At 41.9% G+C, this 22,860-nt stretch overlaps 1 protein-coding gene and 1 pseudogene across 2 annotated transcripts; one reads left to right on the plus strand and one right to left on the minus strand.

The window, feature by feature from the left end:
* Nucleotides 1-4,115: 4,115 nt before the first annotated feature.
* On the plus strand, nucleotides 4,116-8,453 carry LOC118142821 (double homeobox protein B-like; the record flags this gene model as incomplete). The annotated part of the gene is given in 3 exon segments (XM_078346853.1): nucleotides 4,116-4,244; nucleotides 7,036-7,185; nucleotides 7,219-8,453. Coding segments are annotated over 3 exon segments (435 nt in total), but the record flags the coding sequence as incomplete, so codon positions are not given.
* A 3,480-nt stretch (nucleotides 8,454-11,933) lies between these two features.
* Nucleotides 11,934-13,740, minus strand: LOC118146315 (RNA-binding motif, single-stranded-interacting protein 1 pseudogene; annotated as a pseudogene). Its single transcript, XR_013524934.1, has one exon. The product of XR_013524934.1 is annotated as an RNA-binding motif, single-stranded-interacting protein 1 pseudogene (transcript).
* Nucleotides 13,741-22,860: the final 9,120 nt, after the last annotated feature.

Raw genomic sequence — 22,860 nt, forward strand, 5'->3', positions numbered from 1 at the left:
ATTATAGGCACCCACCACCAAACATGGCTAATTTCTGTATTTTTAGTAGAGACAGGGTTTTTTCACCATGTTGGCCAGGCTGGTCACACACACACACACACAACACACACCACCCAAATGTTGAATACCTACTTGACAAATGAGAGAGAGAGAGAGATAGAGAGAGAAAAAACTCTTTTTTTTTTTTTTTTTTTTTTTTTTTGAGATAGAGTCCTCTGCCAGGCTTCAAGAAGTTCTTGTGCCTCAGCCTCCCTAATAGCTGGGATTATAGGTACCCACTAACATACCTGGCTAGTTTTTGTATTTTTAGTAGAGACAGGGTTTTTCTCACCATGTTGGCCAGGCTGGTCTTGAATGCCTCACCTCAGGTGATCCACCTGCCTCAGCTCCCAAAGCGCTGAGATTACAGGTGTGAGCCACTGTGCCTAGCTGAAAACAGTGTCTTAAATCAAGAAAATTGACTTTGGATACCACTGGAGAGACCATTAGAAGACATGCTAATTAGGGATCGTAGTGATGCTGTCCTGAATTTCATGCTAATAATTCAAGGCAATTGCATCATTCTTAAAATAATACGTTGCTTTTCTCATGAATATTACCCCAAGGGCAGATGCCAGATCAGTTTTGTTTGATTGGATTGTTGTGTGGAGTGATCTGAGTTACGTCCTCTTCTTTCCCCACATCATCTTGGGTCACTTAGGTTTGGTTTTGGAACCACAGATCAAGACAGAGATGACTGGGGTTAAAATGCTCCTCTGAGGAATATCAAACCCAGGGACAGACTAATCCTCAGTTTAGGACGCAAGGTATGAAGCCACCAGTCCAAATACAATTCCTCAATGGATCTCCTTGAGTGTATAAACAACTATGCATGGTGTGTTCACATTTTTCTGCAAAGAATGTTTAGACTAGGAGTTCTGGGCATCCTAGTGTCAGAGATATAGACATCATCTCTCTATTTGGAGTAGGGGTGATACTGGTTGCCTGGGGGTGGTCCTCAAATGCAGGTGGGACCTTGAACCCAGCAGGTATTTAGGCTGTTGACACCACTGCATGAAGGAATTCAAGAATGAGTCAGAAAATAGTAAAAGCAGGAAGATTCATTGCAAAGTGAAAAGTCTTGTAACTGCCCAATGGGTTCACCTTGCCCACTTCCTCAACAGCCAATTTATCAATACAGAGGAATTACAACACAGAGTTATTTTCACAGAGCCAGCTATGTGGGAGACTGGAGTTTTACTAACTCAAATCAATCTCCCTGAGAATTCAGGGATCAGCATTTTTAAGGATAATTTGGTGGGTGGGACCACAGTGAATCAGGAGTGCTGATTGATCAGGTCAGAGATGAAATCTTAGGGAATCGAAGCTGTCCTCTTGGGGTCAGTCTGTTCCTGGGTAGGGGCCACAGGATCAGATTAAGCCATTATATATACCATTTATTGATCTGGGTGGTGCCAGCTGATCCATCAAGTACAGGGTCTGCAAAGTGTCTCAAGCACTGATCTTAGGTTTTAGAATAGTGATGTTATCCCCAGGAGCAATTTGGGGAGGGTCAGAACCTTGTAGCCTCTAGCTGCTTGGCTTCTAAACCATAATTTCTAATCTTGTGGCTAACTTGTTAGTTCTACAAATGCAGTCTAGTCCCCAGGCAAGAAGGGGGTTTGTTTTGGGAAAGGGCTGTTATCATCTTTGTTTTAAACTATAAACTAAGTTCCTCCCAAAGTTAATTTGGCCTACACCCATTAATGAACAAGGACATCTTGGATGTTAGAAGCAAGATGGAGTTGGTTAGGTAAGGTCTATCACTGTGTCAGTTATAATTCTCTAATGGCAGTTATGTGCCTGGAAGGAAGGTCTTGAGTGTGAGTTATCCAGGTTTTTGGCATCTTCAACAAAGAATTGAACAAAACGCACAAATAAAGCAACAAAAGAATAAAACAGCAAAAGCAGAGACTTGTTGTAATGAGAGTATACTCTACAGGGTGTGAGTGGGACTCACCGGTGCAAGAGTCCTGATTGCAAAGTGCTGTGGAATTTAAGCACCCTTTAGAGATTTTCTGTTGGTTATCCACCATGTGAATGAAGGATTTGGCCTGCAGCTAATAGAGGCAGAAGTGAATTGACCAGAGGCGGTCAGAGTTGGCACACTATGCAAACAAAGGAGCAGCCCTCTGCCAATCAGAGGATTGAGTGAATTGGCACCTTATGCAAATAAGAGCGGCCTGCTATCAATCAGAGATACTTTGCATTTGTGAGACAGTGGAGTTGGGTGGGGACTATGGAGGAGAAGTAGCTTCTGGTCCCCTGTTACTTGGGCATAGAGGTGGGGTTTTCCCTATGATCTAGTTCCAGGGAGTTGGCATGTCTCCAGACCCTGTTCTGTTTCAGTTTCAGTATTCACTCAGGAAAGGGAAGTGTGGGTGTACTCGAGTCGTGTGCAAGGGGTTTGGGCCGCTACCTTTATGGGTTTCTTATCCAAGGGATGGAATATTTATGAAGATTCTTGGAAAAAGGTGGAGATTTCTTAGAACTATGGTGTCACCTCTTTTTACATTAAATATGGCTGTTCCCAGAACTATCATGACACTGGTGGGTGTGTAATTTAGGGAATTAATGAGCATACAAAGAGGTCCTAGGGGAAACCTAGCTCAAATCCAGTGCCAAGTTAGGTCCAGTTGACCTCATCCAGCTTTGTCCATGTCTGTTTTTTCTTGTTTTTTTTTAATTTTTTGTTTCTTCACATTTTTTTTTTATAGAGATGATATTTTCCCATGTTGTCCAGGCTAGACTTGAACTCCTGTACTTACATGATCCACCCACCTTGGCCTCCCAAAGTGCTGGGATTAGAGGTGTGAGCCACTGTGCCTGGCCACATATTTGGTTTTTATTTTTATTTTTTGAGCTACGGTCATACTTTGTCACCCAGGCTGAAGTACAGTGGCGTGATTATGGCTCACTGCATCCTTGACCTCCTGGGTTCAATCAGTTCTCCCATCTCACCATCGCAAGTAGCTGGGACTACAGGTACATGCCATCACACCTGGTTAATTTTGTCATGTTGCCCAGGCTGGTCTTGAACTTATGTACATATTTTACAGTGTTTCATGATAGAAAATGGCCTTATTTGCCACTTATTCTCTCTTCTCGCTGTAAATAAACGTATGTTTAATACAAATTAAAGCTATATATGAAAACTCAGAACTTGAGTCCTGTCAGGTTAAATCTTGTGTAGGATATTCTGATTTTTAAAATGTGAAGGTATTTGGATCTGTGTTGAAAGTCGTATATTTTTATCTGTGCAATGCTGAGTGTAGGCTGCCAGCTCCTAAATGGAGGTTCCCTATACGTGCATTGTACATGGTTGAAAAAACACAACTCTCTCCATTAAAAAAAAAAAGGGGGATCCTCCTACCTCTGTCTCCCAAAGTGTTGGGAATATAGATGTGAGCCACTATGCCTGGCCAACACCCAGTTTTTCAGGGTCTAGTCAGCCTATAGCCTCTACTCGCATGTAACTTCTGCCTGGAATTTTTTATTCTCCTGTGACCACCCTGTATTCCTGTCTCAGGGGAAACATAGGTTCTTACCAAGAAGAGTTTTGGGCTGGGTGTGGTAGCTCACGCCTGTAATCCCAGCACTTTGGGAAGCTGAGACGGGCAGATCACCTGAGGTCAGGAGTTTGAGACCAGCCTGGCCAACATGGTGAAACCCCATCTCTACTAAAAATACAAAAATTAGCTGAGTGTGGTGGCACTTGCCTGTAATTTCAGCTACTTGGGGCAGGAGAATCGTTGAACCTGGGAGGGGGAGGTTGCAGGGAGCCAAGATCCTTGCTAGTAGACTCCAGCCTGAGCAAAACTCTATCACAAAGAAAGAAGGGTTTTGAACCTCCCATTTCTGCAGCTGCTGAGCAGTGCAGTGTCCTGCTCTCCTGTCATCTCTGGGGTTCTATCCCAGGGACAGGACTGGCTGCTGAGTTCCAGAGGGGATGTTCAGAGAAAGTAAAGGTTGTCAGAATGGTATTCAAAAATTTGATTTTTCAGGTTCGAATGTGAAAACTGGCCTAAAAATCCTATTTTGTGCCCATGTTCTCTGTAGCTAAAGAAGCTGGATGAATTCGAACATCTATCACAAGATCTCAAGCCAGTATCCTAGTTCAAGCCTTTGGGAAGAATCAGTTCCCTGGAATTGCTACCAGGGAAGAACTGGCTAAACAAACCAGCCTTCCAGAATCCAGAATTCAGGTAAATTTTATGTTTTTGGCACCAAATTTGGCCTACCTAGGAGTGGTATTGCCTCCTGAGATGCTGCTGGATATATTTGAGCTGTTTTGGGTTATCTCAGTGATCTAGGGCAAAGGCATGGGATAGTAAACATATGGCATTGCAAGTTAGAGTCTGGCAAAGGGATGTATTTTCTAATCACATTGCATACATTGAGAAACAATAGCAGGACAGAAGTGGAAACGTGAAAGTTGACATATTTTGAGAACAGAGTCAATGTTAGGGTTGCTAAGCCTTGGCAGTGTTGATTCAGCCTGACAGTTATGAGGGCTTTCTCCTGTGTGTCGTGGGATGTTCATCAGCATCCAGGGTCTACAGAATGCCAGTAGAGACACTGACCTCATCCCACCCGCTATTGTAATAACCTAAAAAGTCTAGGAATATTTCCAATGACCTGCCATCAGGTTAAGGATAAGATTGCCCCAGTTAAAGATCCCTGTCCTTTGCAAATTATGGGGATTGTGGTTAAGTGTACATTAAATTTTAGTAATTTCTGAAGCACATTTATAGGGTAATCTAGGCAGAAACTTTAAAAACCTTCATTTGTATTTCTTTCTTTTTTTTTTTTTTTAATGAGATGGAGTCTTGCTCTGTTGCCCAGGCTGTAATGCAATGGTGTGACCTCAGCTCACTGTAACCTCCACTTCCTTACAGGCACGCACTACCATGCCCAGCTAATTTTTGTATTTTTAGTAGAGACAGAGTTTCACCATGTTGGCCAAGCTTGTCTCGAACTCCTGACCTCAGGTGATCCACCTGCCTCAGTCTCCCAAAGTGCTGGGATTACAGGCATGAGCCACCATGACCAGCCTGTATTGTTGAATATCTATGATCATACTTATACCTGTTCAGAAGCCTTGTGTTCTTATGTGCTCCCTGGTAGAGAAGAGAGAAATTCAGCCTGGTCAAGAGAGCTCTTTTCCTGATCCAGCATTGAAGCTAAAAGGTAGATTTTAGATCTTATGTCTTTTCAGCCAAAGTATTATTTCATCTACAGTTCATGGCTGCATATGTCATGACCTCCATCCTTGATCGATGTGTTTGTATATGTATCAGCTGCACATATGGCCCAGAGATACTATTTTGACTTCAAAATTAGAAAGGAGCCAGGCATAGTGGCCCATGCCTGTAATCCTAGCGCTTTGGGAGGCCAAGGTGGGTGGGTCACCTGAAGTCAGGAGTTCGAGACCAGCCTGGCCAATATGGTGAAACCTTGTCTCTATGAAAAATGCAAAATTAGCTATGGTGGCACATGCCTGTAATCCCAGCTTTGGGAGGCTGAGGCAGGAGAATCACTTGAATCCAGGAGGTGGAGGTTGCAGTGAGCTGAGATCATGCTATTGCATTCCAGCCTGGATGCCAAGAGTGAAACTCCATCTCAAAAAATAAGAAAACATTAAAAATCGGGAAAGGAACATCTTGACCAGAAGTAGATTTGGATTACAGGAATTGTTGAGAGGGGAAAAAGTCTTGAGGAATGAATGCTTGTATAAATTTCATGCAGTTTCTGTGGCGAGGGTGAAGGATTTATAAATTATATGTTGTACAAGAGTGGTCAGGGACCATTTTTGTGGAAGACAACTTTTCTTTTTTTCTTTTTTCTTTTTTTTTTGAGATGTAGTCTCACTCTGTTGCCCAGGCTGGAGTGAGTGCATTGGTGCCATCTCGGCTCGCTGCAACCTCTGCCTCCTGGATTCAAGTGATTCTCATGCCTTAGCCTCTTGAGTAGCTGGGACTACAGGCGTGCACCACCATGCCTGCCTAATTTTTGTATTTGTTAGAAGAGATAGGGTTTTACCATGCTGTCCAGTCTGGTCTTGAACTTCTGATCTCAGATGATTTGCTTGTCTCAGACTCCCAAAGTGCTGGGATTACAGTCATGAGCCACTGTGCCTGGCATGGAAGACAATTTTTCAAGGATGGGGTTGGGGGTAATAGTTTGAGGATGAAACTGCTCCACCTCAGATCATCAGGCATTAGTTGGATTATTATAAGACCCAGATCCCTCACATGCACAGTTCACAATAGGGTTTGCGCTCCTATGAGAATCTAATGCTGCCGCTGATCTGACAGGAGGCAGAGCTCAGGTGGGAATACTTGCTTGCCTACTGCTCACTTCCTGTTCAGCAGCCATGGGGTTGGGAACACCTGTTCCACAACACAGAATGAGAGTAATATAAAATTATGTAATTCCAGAAATATAAAGGGAAAAGAATTCATGGATACAGTTTCACAACTTTGGGATTTCAGAAAATCAATGGAGAATACATCTTAAAGCAGAAGTAAACTGGTTGGGTGCTGTGGCTCATGCCTATAATCCCAGCATTTTGGGAGGCTGAGGCGAATGGATCACTTGAGGTCAGAAGTTCAAGACCAGCTTGGTCAACATGGTGAAACTCTGTCTCTACAAAAAATACAAAAATTGGCTGGGCATGATGGCGGGCACCTGTAATCCCAGCTACTTGAGTGGCTGAGGCAGGAGAATCGCTTGAACCTGGGAGGCGTAGGTTGCAGTGAGCTGAGATCTCACCACCGTACTCCAGCCTAAGTGACAGAGTGAGACTCAGTCTCAGAAAAAAAAAAAGTAGTAAACAGTGACCCTTAATTTGGGTATATTTTGAAGAACAATTTACATACCTCAGATAATCCTGAGATTAGGCCTTACACTGATAATCTCCTTGCTTAACAGATTATGAGAAACAGCTGAAATTTTACATCTGCTGATGTCTAGGTATCTCTTTTCCGGTCTTAGATATGGTTTCAGAACCGAAGAGCTCAGCACCCTGACTCGAGCAGAGGTGGATCTGTGGATTCCCTGGCAGCAGGCCCAAGTCAGAGACCTCATGTGACTGTGAGGATGGAGCAAAGCAGCCTGTCTACTGCCCCATGTAGCTCTGGTCCCTTTTCTCCTTCCAAGTGAAACAGCAGCAAACAGTCCTTTGCACTGGTTTTTCTCCCATTCTATATGTACTTGGTTCCTTGGGATCCCTCTGGGGGCTACGTGAGTCAGGCACCAGGAATCATGATGCTTTAGCCTACCCAGGCTGTGCAGAGAGAGGGCTCTCACCCTCCTCCCTCCTTTGACACTTAGAAATTTTGTGTCAATAGTACCACTTCTATGAGTGGGACTGTCACATATGCAGACTCCTTTCTGACCCCCATACCAAGGAAGATGCCAAGGTGACAAGGGGAACAAGCACACTGGCCTGGCAGTGCTGCCGTTTAAGAATCTGGCTCAGCCTCAGCTTGGTGACCCTAAACAGCAATAATGGGATCTGGGCCAGCAAGACGCAGCTCTCTCTATGCAATGTTGGAATGGGTGTCTCCAGTCCCTTATTGCTGATGGACCTGCATCTCCTGGGCAAACTCAGACACTGGTGGCAGCGCAGGCCCTAGCCCCTGAAAAGCCATCACACCACTTGACTAACCATGCCAACCTCAAGCTTTTACGTTAACTCCTGTCTGCCACAGATTCTTAGGAAAAGATAACATCTTTAGCTGGGCGTGGTGGCTCATGCCTATAATCCCAGCACTTTGGGAGGCCAAGGTGGGCGGATCACCTGAGGTCGAGGGTTCAAGACCAGCCTGACCAACATGGAGAAACTCCATCTCTACTAAAAATACAAAATTAGCTGGGTGTGGTGGCCCATGGCTGTAATCCCAGCTACTCCAGAGGCTGAGGCAGGAGAATCACTTGAACCTGGGAGGCAGAGGTTGTGGTGAGCTGAGATTGCGCCAGTGCACTCCAGCCTGGGCAACAAGACCAAAACTCTGTCTCAAAAAAAAAAAAAAAAAAAATCATCTTTCTAAATCCAGATTCACAGGCAGATGACAGTACATGACCTAATAACCTCTTAGTGAAGATTTTCAGATAATGCTCCACATGCTGGGAAGCTCACCAGGGCTTCAGATTTAGGAGGAGGAAGATTTTTTTAAATTATGACTTTATTCCAGGCCTTCTTTCCTTGGATGCAAAATCAGTGTGATAGAAAGGAGAATGAACAGTAAGCACATTGAGTTCTGGAGTGGTACTAGTGAAAGAAGCACCTATCCTTCAAGCCCAAAGGGGAGTGTTTTTTAAATTATTTTTAATTGTAAAAATAAAACATTTAAGAGCAGAAGGACTCTGGCCTTGTAAGAGTCCCTTCACCCAATAAAAAAAGAAGAAAATGAAACATGGCCGGGCGTGGTGGCTCACGCCTGTAATCCAAGCACTTTGGAGTCCAAGGTGGGTGGATTACTTGACATCGGGAGTTCAAGATCAGCCTGACCAACATGGTGAAATCCCGTCTTTAAATAAATAAATAAAACATTTAATTTACAATCTTGACAAAGTATAAGTGTCTAGTTCTGTAATGTTAACACGTTGTTGTGCCACAGATGGCAATAACTTTTTATCTTTCAACCTGAAACTATAGTTTTTTATGTGCGTTTGCTTGTCCTGGTGACTATAGCATAATTCCACAGACTGGGTAGCCTAAAGAACTGAAATTTATTTTCTCAGTTTTGGAGCTAGGGGTCCTGAGGCATCTCCTTGGCTTGCAGATAGCTGTCTTGCGACTTCATTCTCACGGGACATTTTCTCTGTTCATGTACATTCTTGGTGTTTTCTTTCTCTGCCAATAAGGACATCAGCCATATTGGATTAGGGCCCCATAGTTATAACCTTTTTTTTTGAGATGGAGTTTTGCTCTTTTTGCCTAGGCTGGAGTGCAATGGCACGATCTTGGCTCACTGTAACCTCTGCCTCCCAGGTTTAAGCAATTCTCCTGCCTCAGTCTAATGAGTAGCTGGGATTACTGGTGTCTACCACCATGCCTAGCTAATTTTTGTATTTTTAGTCGAGACAGGGTTTCACCATGTTGGCCAGACTGGTCTCGAACTCCAGACCTCAGGTGATTCACCTGCCTTGGCCTCCCAAAGTACTGGGATTACAGGCTTGAGCCACCATGCCTGGCCAGTTATAACCTCATTTAATCCTAGTTAGTTCTGTAAAGGTCTTTGCAAATACAATCCTGTTGAGGTTGGGACTTCAACACATGACTTTAGGAGGGACACAATTTGGTCTGTAACACTCTTGAATTATAACTCCTGATTTCCCTTTTTCTTACCCCATGGCAACCACCATTCTATTCCTGTTTCTGAGTTTGATTGCTCTACGTACCTCACATAAGTGGATTCATACAGCAACTGTTTTATGTAACTGGCTTATTTTATTTGGTATAATATGCTCAAGGTTCTTCTATGTTGTGGCCTGTGATAGGATTTCCTTTGTTAAAGGCTGAATAATATTCCATTTAATGTATATGACACGTTTTGTTTATCCATTCATTTATCAATGGACATTTGGGTTGCTTCTCCTCTTGGTTATCATGAATAATGCTGCAATGAACATGGATGGTCAAATATGTCTTTGAGATCCTACTTTTAATTCAATTGGTTACATATCCAGAAGTGGGATTGCTGGACATAATCATTCTATTTTCCATTCTTTGAGGAAACTTCCTACTGTTTCCCATAGCAGCGGTACCATTTTACATTCCCACCAACATTGTACAAGAATTCTCATTTATCTACATCCTTATGAACACATTATTTTTTGTTGTGTCAATAGTGGTCATCCTCATGGGTGTCAGGTGATATCTCACTGTGTTTTTGATTTGCAATTCCCTAATGATTAGTGATATTGAGCATCATTTCATATGTATGCCTTTTTTGGATAAATATCTATTCAACTTCTTTGCTCATTGTTCAAGTTTTTTGTTGTCGAGTTATAGGCATTCTTATATATTATTTTTTGAGACAGGGTCTCTTGCTATGCCCACGCTGGAGTGATGTACTGCGATCTTGGCTCACTGCAGCCTCAACCTCTTTGAGCTCGAGTGATCCTCCCACCTAAGCCTCCCGAGTAGCTGGGACTACAGGTGTGTGTAATCACACCTGGTTAATTTTTGTATTTTTTGTAGAGACAGGGTTTTGTCATGTTGGCCAGGCTGATCTAGAACTCTTGGGCTCAAGTAATCTGCCCACTTTGGCCTTCCAAAATGCTGGGACTATAGGTGTGAGCCACAGTGCTCAGTTGGAATTCTTTATATATTCTTGATATTAACACATTATCAGATATAATTGCAAACATTTTCTCCCATTCCATAGGTAACCTTTTCACTTTGTGTTCTTTGATCCACATAGGTTTTAACATTGGATAGAGTCCTATTTGTCTATTTTTGCTTTTGTTGCCTGAGCTTTTAGTGTCAATCCAAGAAATCATGGACAATTTAACCTTATGACACTTTTTCCTTATGATTTCTTTTTATTTATTATTTATTTTGAGACTGAGTCTTGCTCTGCCACCAAGGCTGGGGTACAGTGGCACAATCTTGGCTCACTGCAACTTCCACCTCCCAGGTTCAAGCGATTCTCCTGCCTCAGCCTCCTGAGTAGCTGGGACTACAGGCATTTGCCACCACACCCGGCTAATGTTTTGTATTTTTAGTAGAGATTTTATAAATATAAAATATTTTGTATTTTTAGAATTTTTAAGTTTCACCGTGTTAGCCAGGAGGGTCTCGATCTCCTGAACACTGTGATCTGCCTGCCTCGGCCTCCCAAAGTGCCGAGATTACAGGTGTGAGCCACCATGCCCGGCCTATTTATTTTTACTTATAAAGAGGAGGCTTCCCTATGTTGCCCAGGCTGGTCTCGAAGTCTTGGGCTCAAGTAATCATCCTGCCTTGGCCTCCCAAAATGTTGGGATTATTGGCGTGAGCCACCATGCTTGGCTGCTCTTATGATTTCCATTTTTTCCACTTTACAAGTGAGGACAAACCATCCTCTCATATATTTCTTATAGGAGTGTTATACTTTTAGGTCTAACTCAAAATGAATGGGAGATTTAAATGTAAGACCTAAAAGTATAATATGAAATTTAGAATATGAAAATTAACTCAAAATGAATGGAAGACATAAATGTAAATTTTCATTAAAGGTAAGGATCCAACTTCATTCTTTTGCATGTAGATATTCAATTTTCCCAACTCTACATCTTGAAGACACTGTCCTTTCTGCATTGTCTGATCTTGGCCCCCTTGTTGAAGACCCTTTGACCACGTATTCCTGAGTTTATTTCTGATCTCTGTATTCTGTTCTATTGGTCTATATGTTTGTCTTTATGCCAGTATCGTGCTGTGTTGATTACTATCAATTTTTTTTAAAAGCCAAAATTTCAGCAACTTTTATTGACTACCTTTTAAAAGCCCTATGCTGCTGTTTTACAAGGCATAATAGACCAGCTCATTTGGCCAAAGCATTCTACATCATTAGTTTGAACTAACTTTTACTGAAACAGCTACAGCATCAAAAGAGTTAAGGCAAATTGGAATTCATAGAAAAGGATAAGACACTTCACACTACGTTGAAAGACAGAAAGCTAAGAAAAGTAACACTGATGGCAACACTGAATTACAGCGACACTCACACTGCAAGCACAGAACACCATGGGTGAAGTCGGACTATTTGAACTCCAGAAAGCCCATTTCATACAGCTGGGAAAAAACCCCCACAAATTAAACACAAAATGAACAAAACCACAAAAATCCGGTCATGCACTTGGATAAGTCTTCATGATCTTTGTGCATACCCAGAAAATTGAAGTTTTCTTTTTTTTTCTTTTTTTGCATCATAACATTTGATAAAAATCTTTTTGTTTTTTGTTTTTGTTTTATTACTAAAATAAACCTGTTCGGGGGAACAGCTACTAGATGAATTTAAGGGTTTTATGCACCTTATCGAACTTATAGCAAAAATAGTTTTAGTTGATTTCATTATAAATAACGTTTTCAAGAACCTGTGCAAAACTGTCAATAATTTCCTAAAGCACAATTGATCAGAAAAATCCATGATTGTTCAGCCTTCACACCCTTCTTCATGTAAGAACACCTTTCTGTACATCTAACAGTTACTTATTGGGTTGAAAGGTATATGGAGAACGGTCATTAGACGTTTCGACAGCCACCTGCTGTTGACCACTTGCCTCCTCAACAGGAACCGCTGTCGTCTGCATATGTGCATACTGTGGCAAGTAGGCTCCTTGCATAGCTGACCTTGCAGGCATGTATGTTCCAGTGCTGCCTAGCGACAGATGACTCATCCGCTGGACCAGAGGGCTGATCATGAATGCGGGCTGTAGTGACATGGTGTGCTCCATTGAGGGAGTTAGCACGGCACCGGGGTGTTGTAGAATATATGGCTGGGGTTGCATCCAAGAAGGACTTTGCACCTGGTAGGCAGATACAGGAGATGCAATATAGGGTGTAATAGAAGTTTGAGTGATCATTCGGTTTGTAGCAATACTGTATGGTGAAGGATAAAATCCGTTCTGTAGGGCGGCTGTAGTTGGGTCGTAAGCAAGTGTCATTCCAGCCTCTCCTTCTCTATGCCATGGTCTTCCATTAGGGATGTATTTGTTTGGGTTCTGTCTCTTTTTCTGTCCTCCATCCGCGAACTTACACAATAAAGGTTCTGTGGGGGCAGAAACTCCTGGTGGTGTCTTAATAAATTTTCCATTAAAATGACCAATAACAGCTTCGCATTTTTCTGTTGATTCCATCCTAGCAAAGCCAACACCACGACTTGTACCACTGGAATCACGCAGTATCCTTGTAGAAATAACCTGTCCAAATGGTTTGAGCATATTTTCCAGTTCTTGCTCATCCATGGAGAGTGGCAAATTAGAAATGCACAGGTTCGTAGGATCTTGTTCCTGTTGCTTTGCCATTTGAGCTTGAACCCCACTGGCCTTCAGGGCAGACACAGCTTTTTGAGCTGCGGCAGGGCTGTCAAAGTCCACAAAACCGTAACCTTTGCATTTGTTCGTTGTCTTATCCAATATTGCCTTTGTGGAGACTATTTTCCCATATGGTTGACAGAGCTTCACCAGGTCCTGGTCGGTGGTGTGGGGAGGCAGTCCTCGGATATAGAGGTTCATTTCGCTGATCTGATCCCATCCTGAGTTGCTACTGCTGCTACTGTTGTTATTATTGCAGGTGGTGCTGGGACTGGGAGGGGCCATGGGGTGGGCTGGGACCGGAGTCTGCTTGCGATAGGGCGTCCTGCAGTTGCAGCTGCCCCCGGGGTTGCCGCTGCTGCTGGGGAAGATCATCGCTGCGGGCGACGGGCACGGGCGCGGGCGCGGGGCAGCCTCGCCGCGAGGGGGAGGCGCAGGGAGGGGGCCGGGCCGGGGCCGCGGCAGCTCTGGGAACTCCCTCTCGCCGCGCGGCGGCGGCTGACGGGGGCTGCAGCTCCGCGCTTAACTTCCCCTCCGCCCTCGACCTCCGCACTCGCCTAAAAGTGCGGCGCGGCGGCGGGCGGGACTCGAGCAGCTCGGATGACCGCCGCCCTGCATACCATGGACGGGAGTTCGCGCGCAGAGCTGGCGGCGTCGCCGACTCTCCCGGCGGCCGATTACTATCGATTTATAATTCGTTTTGAAATCAGAAACTGTGAGATCTCCAACTTCGTTCAAGATGGTTTTTGGCTATTTAGCTTTTCTCTGAGATTCCATAGGAATTCCGTTTTTGTTTTTGTTTTTTGAGACAGTCTCACTCTGTAGCCCAGGCTGGAGTGCACTGGCACCATCTTGGCTCACTGCAACTTCCACTTCTGGGTTCAAGTGATTTCCCTGCCTCACCCTCTCAAGTTGCTGGGATTACAGGCATGCACCAACACATCCAGCTAATTTTTGTAGTTTTAGTAGAGATGGGTTTTCACCATGTTGGCCAGGCTGGTCTTGAACTCCTGGCCTCAAGTGATCCACCAGCCTCCGACTCCCGAAGTGCTGGGATTACAGTGTGAACCACCGCACCAGGCTCAGATTCCATTGGAATTTTAAGATAGTTTTTCCTATTTCTATAAAAAATGCCATTGAAATTTTGATAGGGATTGCATGTTAGCAATATTAAATCTTTAAATTCATGAACAAGATTGCTTTCATTTATTTGTGTTTTGTTAAATTTGACTCAGTGTTTTGAAATTTTCAGTATACAAGTCTTTTGCCCCTTTGTAAGTTTATACTTAAATATTTGATTTCTCTTAAAGCTTTTTTTTATAGTTAAGCACAACTATGTGATCTTTTTGATGCTTTCATAATGAGATAATTTTCAGATTGTTAACGTATAGAAACACACTTGATTTCTGTATACTGATTTTTTTAAAATCCTGTAACTTTGAATTAGTTAATTCTAATAGCTTTAAGTTTTTCTATTTATGAGACCACGTCGTTTGTAAACAGATAACTTTACTTCTTCTTTCCAATTTGAAAGTCTTTTTATTTCTTTTTCTTCTCTAATTGCTCCGGCTAGGGCTTCCAGTCTATGTTGAATGGAAGTGGCAAGAGTGGACATCCTTGCCTTTTCCTTACCTGAGAGGAAAAGCTGTCAGTTTTTTACTGTTGAGCATGATGTTAGCTGTGGATTTTCCTTTTCTTTCTTTCTTTTTTTTTTTTTTTTTTTTTTGAGATGGAGTCTTGCTTTGTTGCCCAGGCTAGAGTGCAGTGGTGTGATCTTGGCTCACCACAACCTCTGCCTCCTGGGTTCAAGTGATTCTCCTGCCTCAGCCTCCTGAGTAGCTGGGACTGTAGGCACATGCCACCATGGCTAATTTTTCTGTATTTTTAGGAGAAATGGGGATTCACTATGTTGGCCAGGCTGGTTGTGAACTCCTGATCTGGTGATCTGCCCACCTTGACCACCCAAAGTGCTGGGATTACAGGTGTGAGCCACCACACCGAGCTTGTTTAGCTTCCTTAGGTATATATCTACTATGGGAAGTGCTGGGTTGTATGGTAACTTTATATTTAACTCTTTCGAGGAACTGCCAAATTGTTTTCCACCTTCGGCTTCACCATTGTACATTCTCACCAGAGATGTATAAGGGTTTCAGTTTCTTTACATCCTTGCCAACACATTGGTTTTTTAAAAAAACTTACAGTCATTCTAGTGAGGGGTGACATCGTATCATTTGTGGGTTTTATTTATTTATTTATTTTTTGAGATGGGGTCTTGCTATGTTAGCCAGGTTAGTCTTGAACTCTGACATCAAGCTTCGGCCTCTCAAAGTGCTAGGATTACAGGTGTGAGCCACCGTGCCAGGATTCATTTTGTGGTTTTGATGTGCATTTTCTTACTGTTTAATGATATCGAATATTTTTTTTGTTTGTTTGTAATTGTACTTTAGGTTCTGGGGTATATGTGCAGATCACGTAGGACTGTTACATAGGTACATATATGGCAATGTGGTTTGTTGCCTCCATCCCCCCATCACCTATATCTGGCATTTCTCCCCATGTTATCCCTCTTCAACCTCCTCACCCCACCCCACTGTCCCACCCCTGACCCCCCCAACAAACCCCAGTGTGTGATGCTCCCCTCCCTGTGTCCATGTGTTCTCATTGTTCAACACCTGCTTATGAGTGAGAACATATGGTTTTGGTTTTCTGTTCTTGTGTCAGTTTGCTGAGAATAATGGTTTCCAGATTCATCCATGTCCCTACAAAGGACACAAACTCATCATTTTTTATGGCTGCATAGTATTCCATGGTATATATGTGCCACATTTTCCTTGTCCAGTCTATCATCAATGGGCATTTGGGTTGGTTCCAGGTCTTTGCTATTGTAAACAGTGCCGCAATGAACATATGTGTGCAGGTGTCTTTATAACAGAATGATTTATAATCCTTTGAGTATATACCCAGTAATGGGATTGTTGGGTCAAATGGAATTTCTATTTCTAGGTCCTTGAGGAAGTGCTGCATTGCCTTCCACAATGGTTGAACTAATTTACACTCCCACCAACAGTGTAAAAGTGTTCCTATTTCTCCACATCCTCTCCAGCATCTGTTGTCTCCAGATTTTTTAATGATCACCATTCTAACTGGCGTGAGATGAGCATTTTTTCATGTTTGTTGGTCTCATATATGTCTTCTTCTGAAAAGTGTCTGTTCATATTCTTTGCCCACTTTTGGATGGGTTTGTTTTTTTCTTGTAAATCTGTTTTAGTTCGTTGTAGATTCTGGATATTAGCTCTTTGTCAGATGGGTAGATTGCAAAAATTTTTTTCCCATTCTGTTGGTTGCCGGTCCACTCTAATGACTATTTCTTTTACTGTGTAGAAACTCTGGAGTTTCATTAGGTCCCATTTGTCTATTTTGGCTTTTCTTGCCAATGCTTTTGGTGTTTTAGTCATGAAGCCCTTGCCTATGCCTATGTCCTGAATCTTTTGCCAGGTTTTCTTCTAGGATTTTTATGCTGTTAGGTCTTATGTTTAAGTCTTTAATTCATCTGGAGTTAATTTTAGTGTAAGGTGTAAGGAAGGGGTCCAGTTTCAGCTTTCTGCACATGGCTAGCCAGTTGTCCCAACACCATTTATTAAACAGGGAATCCTTTTCTTATTGTTGTTTTTGTCTGGTTTGTCAAAGATCAGATGATCATGGATATGTGGCATTGCCTCTGAGGCCTCTGTTCTGTTCCATTGGTCTATATCTCTGTTTTGGTACCAGTACCATGCTGTTTTGATAGTAATCAAAGTATAAGTAACTTTAGCAAAGTCTCAGGATATAAAATCAATGTGCAGAAAACACAAGCATTCCTATACACCAGTAACAGAGTAATAGAGAGCCAAATTATATACTTGGTATACTACTGTAGCCTTGTAGTATAGTTTGAAGTCAGGTAGCATGATGCCTCTGGCTTTGTTCTTTTTGCTTAGGATTGTCTTGGCTGTGTGGGCTCTCTTTTGGTTCCATATGAAGTTTAAGATTTATTTTTTCCAGTTCTGTGAAGAAGGTCATTAGTAGCTTGATGGGGATAGCGTTGAATCTATAAATTACTTTGGGCAGTATGGTCATTTTCAAGATATTGATTCTTCTTAACCATGAGCATGGAATGTTTTTCCATCTGTTTGTGTCCTCTCTTATTTCCTTGAGCAGTGGTTTGTAGTTCTTCTTGAAAAGGTCCTTTACATCCTTTGTTAGTTGTATTCCTAGGTATTTTATTCTCTTTGTAGCAATTGTGAATGGGAGTTCGCTCATAATTTGGCTCTCTGTTAGTCTGCTATTGGTGTGTAGGAATGCTTGTGATTTCTGCACATTGATTTTGTATCCTGAGACTTTGCTAAAGTTGCTTATCAGTTTAAGGAGATTTGGGACTGAGATGATAGGGTCTACTAAATATACAATCATGTCATCTGCAAATAGAGACAATTTGACTTCCTCCTTTCCTAATTGAATATCCTTTATTTATTTTTTTTTTCTTGCTTGATTGCTGTGGCTAGAACTTCCAATACTATATTGAATAGGAGTGGTGAGAGAGAGCATCCTTGTCTAGTGCCAGATTTCAAAGGGAATGCTTGCAGTTTTTGTCCATTCAGTATGATATTGGCTGTGGGTTTCTCATAAATAGCTTTTCTTATTTTGAGATACATTCCTTCGATACCTAGTTTATTGAGAGTTTTTAGCATAAAGGGCTGTTGAATTTTGTTGAAGGACTTCTCTGCATCTATTAAGATAATCGTGTGGTTTTTGTCTTTGGTTCTGTGTATGTGGTGAATTATGTGTATAGACTTGCATATGTTGAGCCAGCCTTGCATCCCTGGGATGCCTACTTGATTTTGATGGATACGCTTTTTGATGTGTTGTTGCGATCAGTTTACCAGTGTTTTATTGAAGATTTTTGCATCTGTGTTCATCATGGATATTGGCCTAAAGTTTTCTCTTTTTTTGAGTCTCTTCTGGGTTTTGGCATCAGGATGATATTGGTCTCATAAAATGATTTGGGAAGGATTCCCTCTTTTTGGATTGTTTGGAATAGTTTCAGAAGGAGTGATACCAGCTCCTCTTTGTGTGTCTGGTAGAATTCGGCTGTGAACCCATTTGGACCTGGGCTTTTTTTGGTTGGTAGGCTATTAATTGCTGCCTCAACTTCAGCCCTTGTTTTTGGTCTGTTCAATGTTTCAACTTCTTCCTGATTTAGGCTTGGGAGGATCCAAGTGTCCAGGAATTGATCCATTTCTTCCAGGTTTGCTGGTTTATGTGCATAGAGTTGTTTTTAGTACTCTGTGATGGTAGTTTGTATTTCTGTAGAATCTGTGGTGATATCCCCTTTATTGTTTTTATTGCAACTATTTTATTCTTCTCCCTTTTCTTTTTTATTAATCTGGCTAGTGGTCTGTCTATTTTGTTGATCTTTTAAAAAATCCAGCTCCTGGATTTATTGATTTTTTTTGAAGAGTTTTTGTGTCTCTAACTCCTTCAGTTCTGCTCTGATCTTATCTATTTCCTGTCTTCTGCTAGCTTTTGAGTTTGTTTTTGATCTTGCTCCTTTAGCTCTTTCAATTTTGATGATAGCGTGTTGATTTTAGATCTTTTCTCACTTCTCATGTGGGCATTTATTGCTATAAATTTTCCTCTAGACACTGCTTTAAATATGTCCCAGAGATTCTGGTACGTTGTGTCTTCATTCTCATTGGTTTGGAAGAACATCTTTATTTCTGCCTTCATTTCATTGTTTATCCAGATAACATTCAGGAGCCAGTTGTTCAGTTTCCATGAAGTTGTGCAGTTCTGAGTGAGTTTCTTAATCCTGAGTTCTAATTTGATTGCACTGTGGTCTGAGAGACTGTTATGATTTCTGTTCATTTACATTTGCTGAGGAGTGATTTAGCTCCATTTATGTGGTCAATTTTAGAGTAAGTGTGATGTGGTGCTGAGAAGAATGTATATTCTGTGGATTTGGGGAGGAGATTTCTGTAGATATGTATTAGGTCTGCTTGGTCCAGATCTGAGTTCAAGTCCTGAATAGCTCTTTTAATTTTCTGTCTCATTGAACTGTCTAATATTGACAGTGGGGTGTTAAAGTCTCCCACTGTTATTGTGTGTGAGTCTAAGTCTCTTTGTAGGTCATTAAGAACTTGATTTATGTATCTGGGTGCTCCTGTATTGGGTGCATATATATTTAGGATTGTTAGCTCTTCTTGTTGCATTGCTCCTTTTACCATTATGTAATGTCCTTCTTTGTCTCTTTTGATCTTTGTTGGTTTAAAGTCCATTTTATCAGAGACTAGAATTGCAACTCTTGCTTTTTTTTGCTCTCCATTTGCTTGATAAATTTTCCTTCATCCCTTTATTTTTAGCCTATGTGTGTCCTTGCACATGTGATGGGCTTCCTGAATACAGCACACAGAGGAGTCTTGACTTTTTATCCAGTTTGCCAATCTGTGTCTTTTGATTGGAGCATTTAGCCCATTTACACTTAAGGTTAATATTGTTATGTGTGAATTTGATCCTGACATTTTGATGCTAGCTGGATGTTTTGCCTATTAGTTGACACATTTTCTTCATTGTATCAATGATCTTTACCATTTGGTGTGTTTTTGAGTGGCTGGTACTGGTTATTCCTTTCCTTGTTTAGTGTTTCTTTGAGGAGCTGTTGTAAGGCAGGCCTGTTGGTGTCGAAATCTTTCAGCTATTGCTTGTCCATAAAAGATCTTATTTCTCATTTGCTTATGAAGCTTAGTTTGGCTGGATATGAAATTCTGGGTTGAAAGTTTTTTTCTTTAAGGATATTGCATATTGGCCCCCACTCTTTACTGGCTTGTAGGGTTTCTGCCAAGAGATCCACTATGAGTCTGATGGGTTTCCCTTTGTGGGTAACCCAACCTTTCTCTCTGACTGCGCTTAGCATTTCTTCCTTTATTTCAACCCTGGTGGATCTGATGATTATATGCCTTGGGGGTTGGTCTTCTTGAGAAATATCTTTGTGGTGTTCTCTGTATTTCCTGGACTTGAATGTTGGCCTGCCTTGCTAGGTTGGGGAAGTGTTCTTGGATAATATCCTAAAGAGTGTTTTCCAGCTTGGATTCATTCTCTCTGTCACATTCAGGTACACTTATCAAATGTAGATTAGATCTTTTCACATAATCCCATATTTCTTGTAGGCTTTGTTCATTTCTTTTAACTCTTTTTTCTCTAATGTTGCCTTCTCATTTTATTTCATTGAGTTGACCTTCTATCTCTGATATCCTTTCTTCTGCTTGGTTGATTTGGCTATTGAAACTTTTGTATGGTTCGCAAAGTTCTCGTGTTGTGTTTTTCAGCTCCATCAAGTTGTTTATATTCTTCTCTAAGCTGTTTATTCTAGTTAGCATTTCATTTAACCTTTTTTCAAGGTTCTTAGTTTTTTGCATTGGGTTAGCACATGTTCTTTTAGCTCTGAGAATGTTATTATTAACTACCTTCTGAAGCCCATTTCTGTCAATTTATCAGATTCATTCTCCATCCAGCTTTGTTCCCTAGCTAGTGAGGAGTTGTGATCCCTTGGAGGAGGAGAGGTCTTCTGGTTTTTGGTGTTTTCATCCTTTTTGCACTGGTTTATTCCCATCTTTGTGGCATTATCTACCTGTGGTCTTTGTAGTTGGTGACTTTCGAATGGGGTCTCTGAGTGGATGTCCTTTTTGTTGATGTTGAAGCTATTTCTTTCTGTTTCTTAGTTTTCCTTCTAAAAGTCAGGCCCCTCTGCTGTAGGACTGCTGGAGGCCCACTCCAGACCCTGCTTGCCTGGGGATCACCCACGGCACTGGTAAGGGTTTCTGCCAGTTTCTTCTTTGGATATCTTTGTCCCAGAAGGGTACTCGCCAGATGTCGGCCTGAGCTCTCCTTTATGAGGTGTCTCTTTGGGCATATGGGGGTCAGGGAACTGCCTGAGGAGACAGTCTGTCCCTTATAGTAGCTCAAGTGCTGAGCTGGGAGCTCCATTGTTCCGTGCAGAGCTGCTGGGCAGGTAGGTTTAAGTGTGCTGCAGTGTAACTCATAATTGCCTTTTTTCCCAGGTGCTCTGTCCTAGGAAGGTCAGGCTTTATTTATAAGTTCTTGACTTGCTGCTGCCTTTTTTCCTGGATGCCCTGCCCAGCATGGAGATAGTCTAGTCACAGTCTGCCAGCAAAGGCATTGCTAAGCTCCTGTGGTCTCTGCCCAGCTGCTGTATGAACTTTCTTGAGATGTTGTTTATAGAGGTACAGTTAGAACTGCCTCAGTATTGGCAGACTGCCTTGGTAGTGGTGGACTCCCTTCCTGCCACTGAGCTGGACAGCTGCGCTTGCTGCAAAACTCTCAATCCAGAGCATTTCAGATTGCTTGTTTTGTGGGGGTGGTACCTGCAGAGCCAGATCACCTGGCTCCCTGTCTCAGCCCCCTCCCTTTCAGTTGAATGGGCAGCTCTGTCTCCCAGGCATTCCAGGAGCCAGTTGAAATGGCTTCCCAGATTTGTGTGAGTTTCTGTGTTTCAACCTGTGGCACCAGCTGAAACGGCCATGCTGGTAACTCATGGCGCTTTTCTGCCCAGGAATCTCCTGGTCTTTGGGCAGTGAAAATTCGTTTGGAAATACAGCGATCACTCACCCTCTGCATTGTTGCTGGGAACTGCATTCCAGACCTGTTTCTATCTGGCCATCTTGGATCCTCCACCCCCAAGTTGAATATCTTTTAATGTGCTTATTGGCCTTTGTGTTTCCTATTTTCAGATAGTTATTTTTTCATTTTGACCTTTTTTATTCAATTTATTTATTTATTTTGAGACAGAATCTTGCTCTGTTGCCCAGGCTGCAACCTTCACTTCCTGGGTTCAAACGATTCTCATGCCTCAGCTTCCTGAGTAGCTGGGATTACAGCCATGTGCTACCATGCCTAGCTAATTTTTGTGGGTTTTTTTTTTTTTTTTTTTTTTTGTAGAGACAATATTTACCATATTGGCCAGGCTGGTCTCAAACTCCTGACCTCAAGTGATCCACCCACTCAGCCTCTCAAAGTGCTGGGTTTACAGGCATGAGCCACTGTGTCTGGCCTGTCATTTTGCCCATTTTTTAAGTTGGGCTGTTTGTGTTTCCATTGCTGAGTTTTAAGCATTCTTTACATATTCTGCGTATTAAATCTGTAACAGATAAACGACTTGGCAGTATTTTCTCCCATACTGTGTAATGACTTTTTACTTCCTTGACAGTGTTCTTTGATGCACAAAAGTTTTAAATTCTGATGAAGACAGTTTATCTAGTTTTTCTTTGGTTACTTGTGCTTTAGGTATTATATCTAAGAAACTGTTGCCTAATCTGAGGCCAGGTAAGTTTACACTTAGGCTTACTTCTGATAGTTTTATAGTTTTGACTTGTATGCATAGGCATTTGTTCTTGTTTGAATTAATTTTTGTGTGTAACATAAGATAGATATCCAAGTTCATTCTTTTCCTGTTGGATAGCCAGTTGTTCTAATACCTTTTCTTGTAAAGACTATGCTTTTCTCATTGAATTTGTCTTGGTATTAGTGTTGAACTCAATGGATCATAGATATATAGGTTTCTTTCTGGACTCTAAATTCTATTCAGCTGATTTATAAGTTTTGTCTTATGTCAGTACAACGCTTTCTTAATTATTATATCTTTGTAGTAAGTTTTGAATTTGGGAAGTATAAGTCCTCCAATATTGTGTTTCTTTTTCAAGATTATTTTGGCTATTCTGAGTCCATTGCATTTCTAAGTGAATC

This window comes from Callithrix jacchus, chromosome 12 (genome assembly GCF_049354715.1).
Source record: "Callithrix jacchus isolate 240 chromosome 12, calJac240_pri, whole genome shotgun sequence".
NCBI classification, from domain to species: Eukaryota; Metazoa; Chordata; class Mammalia; order Primates; family Cebidae; genus Callithrix; species Callithrix jacchus.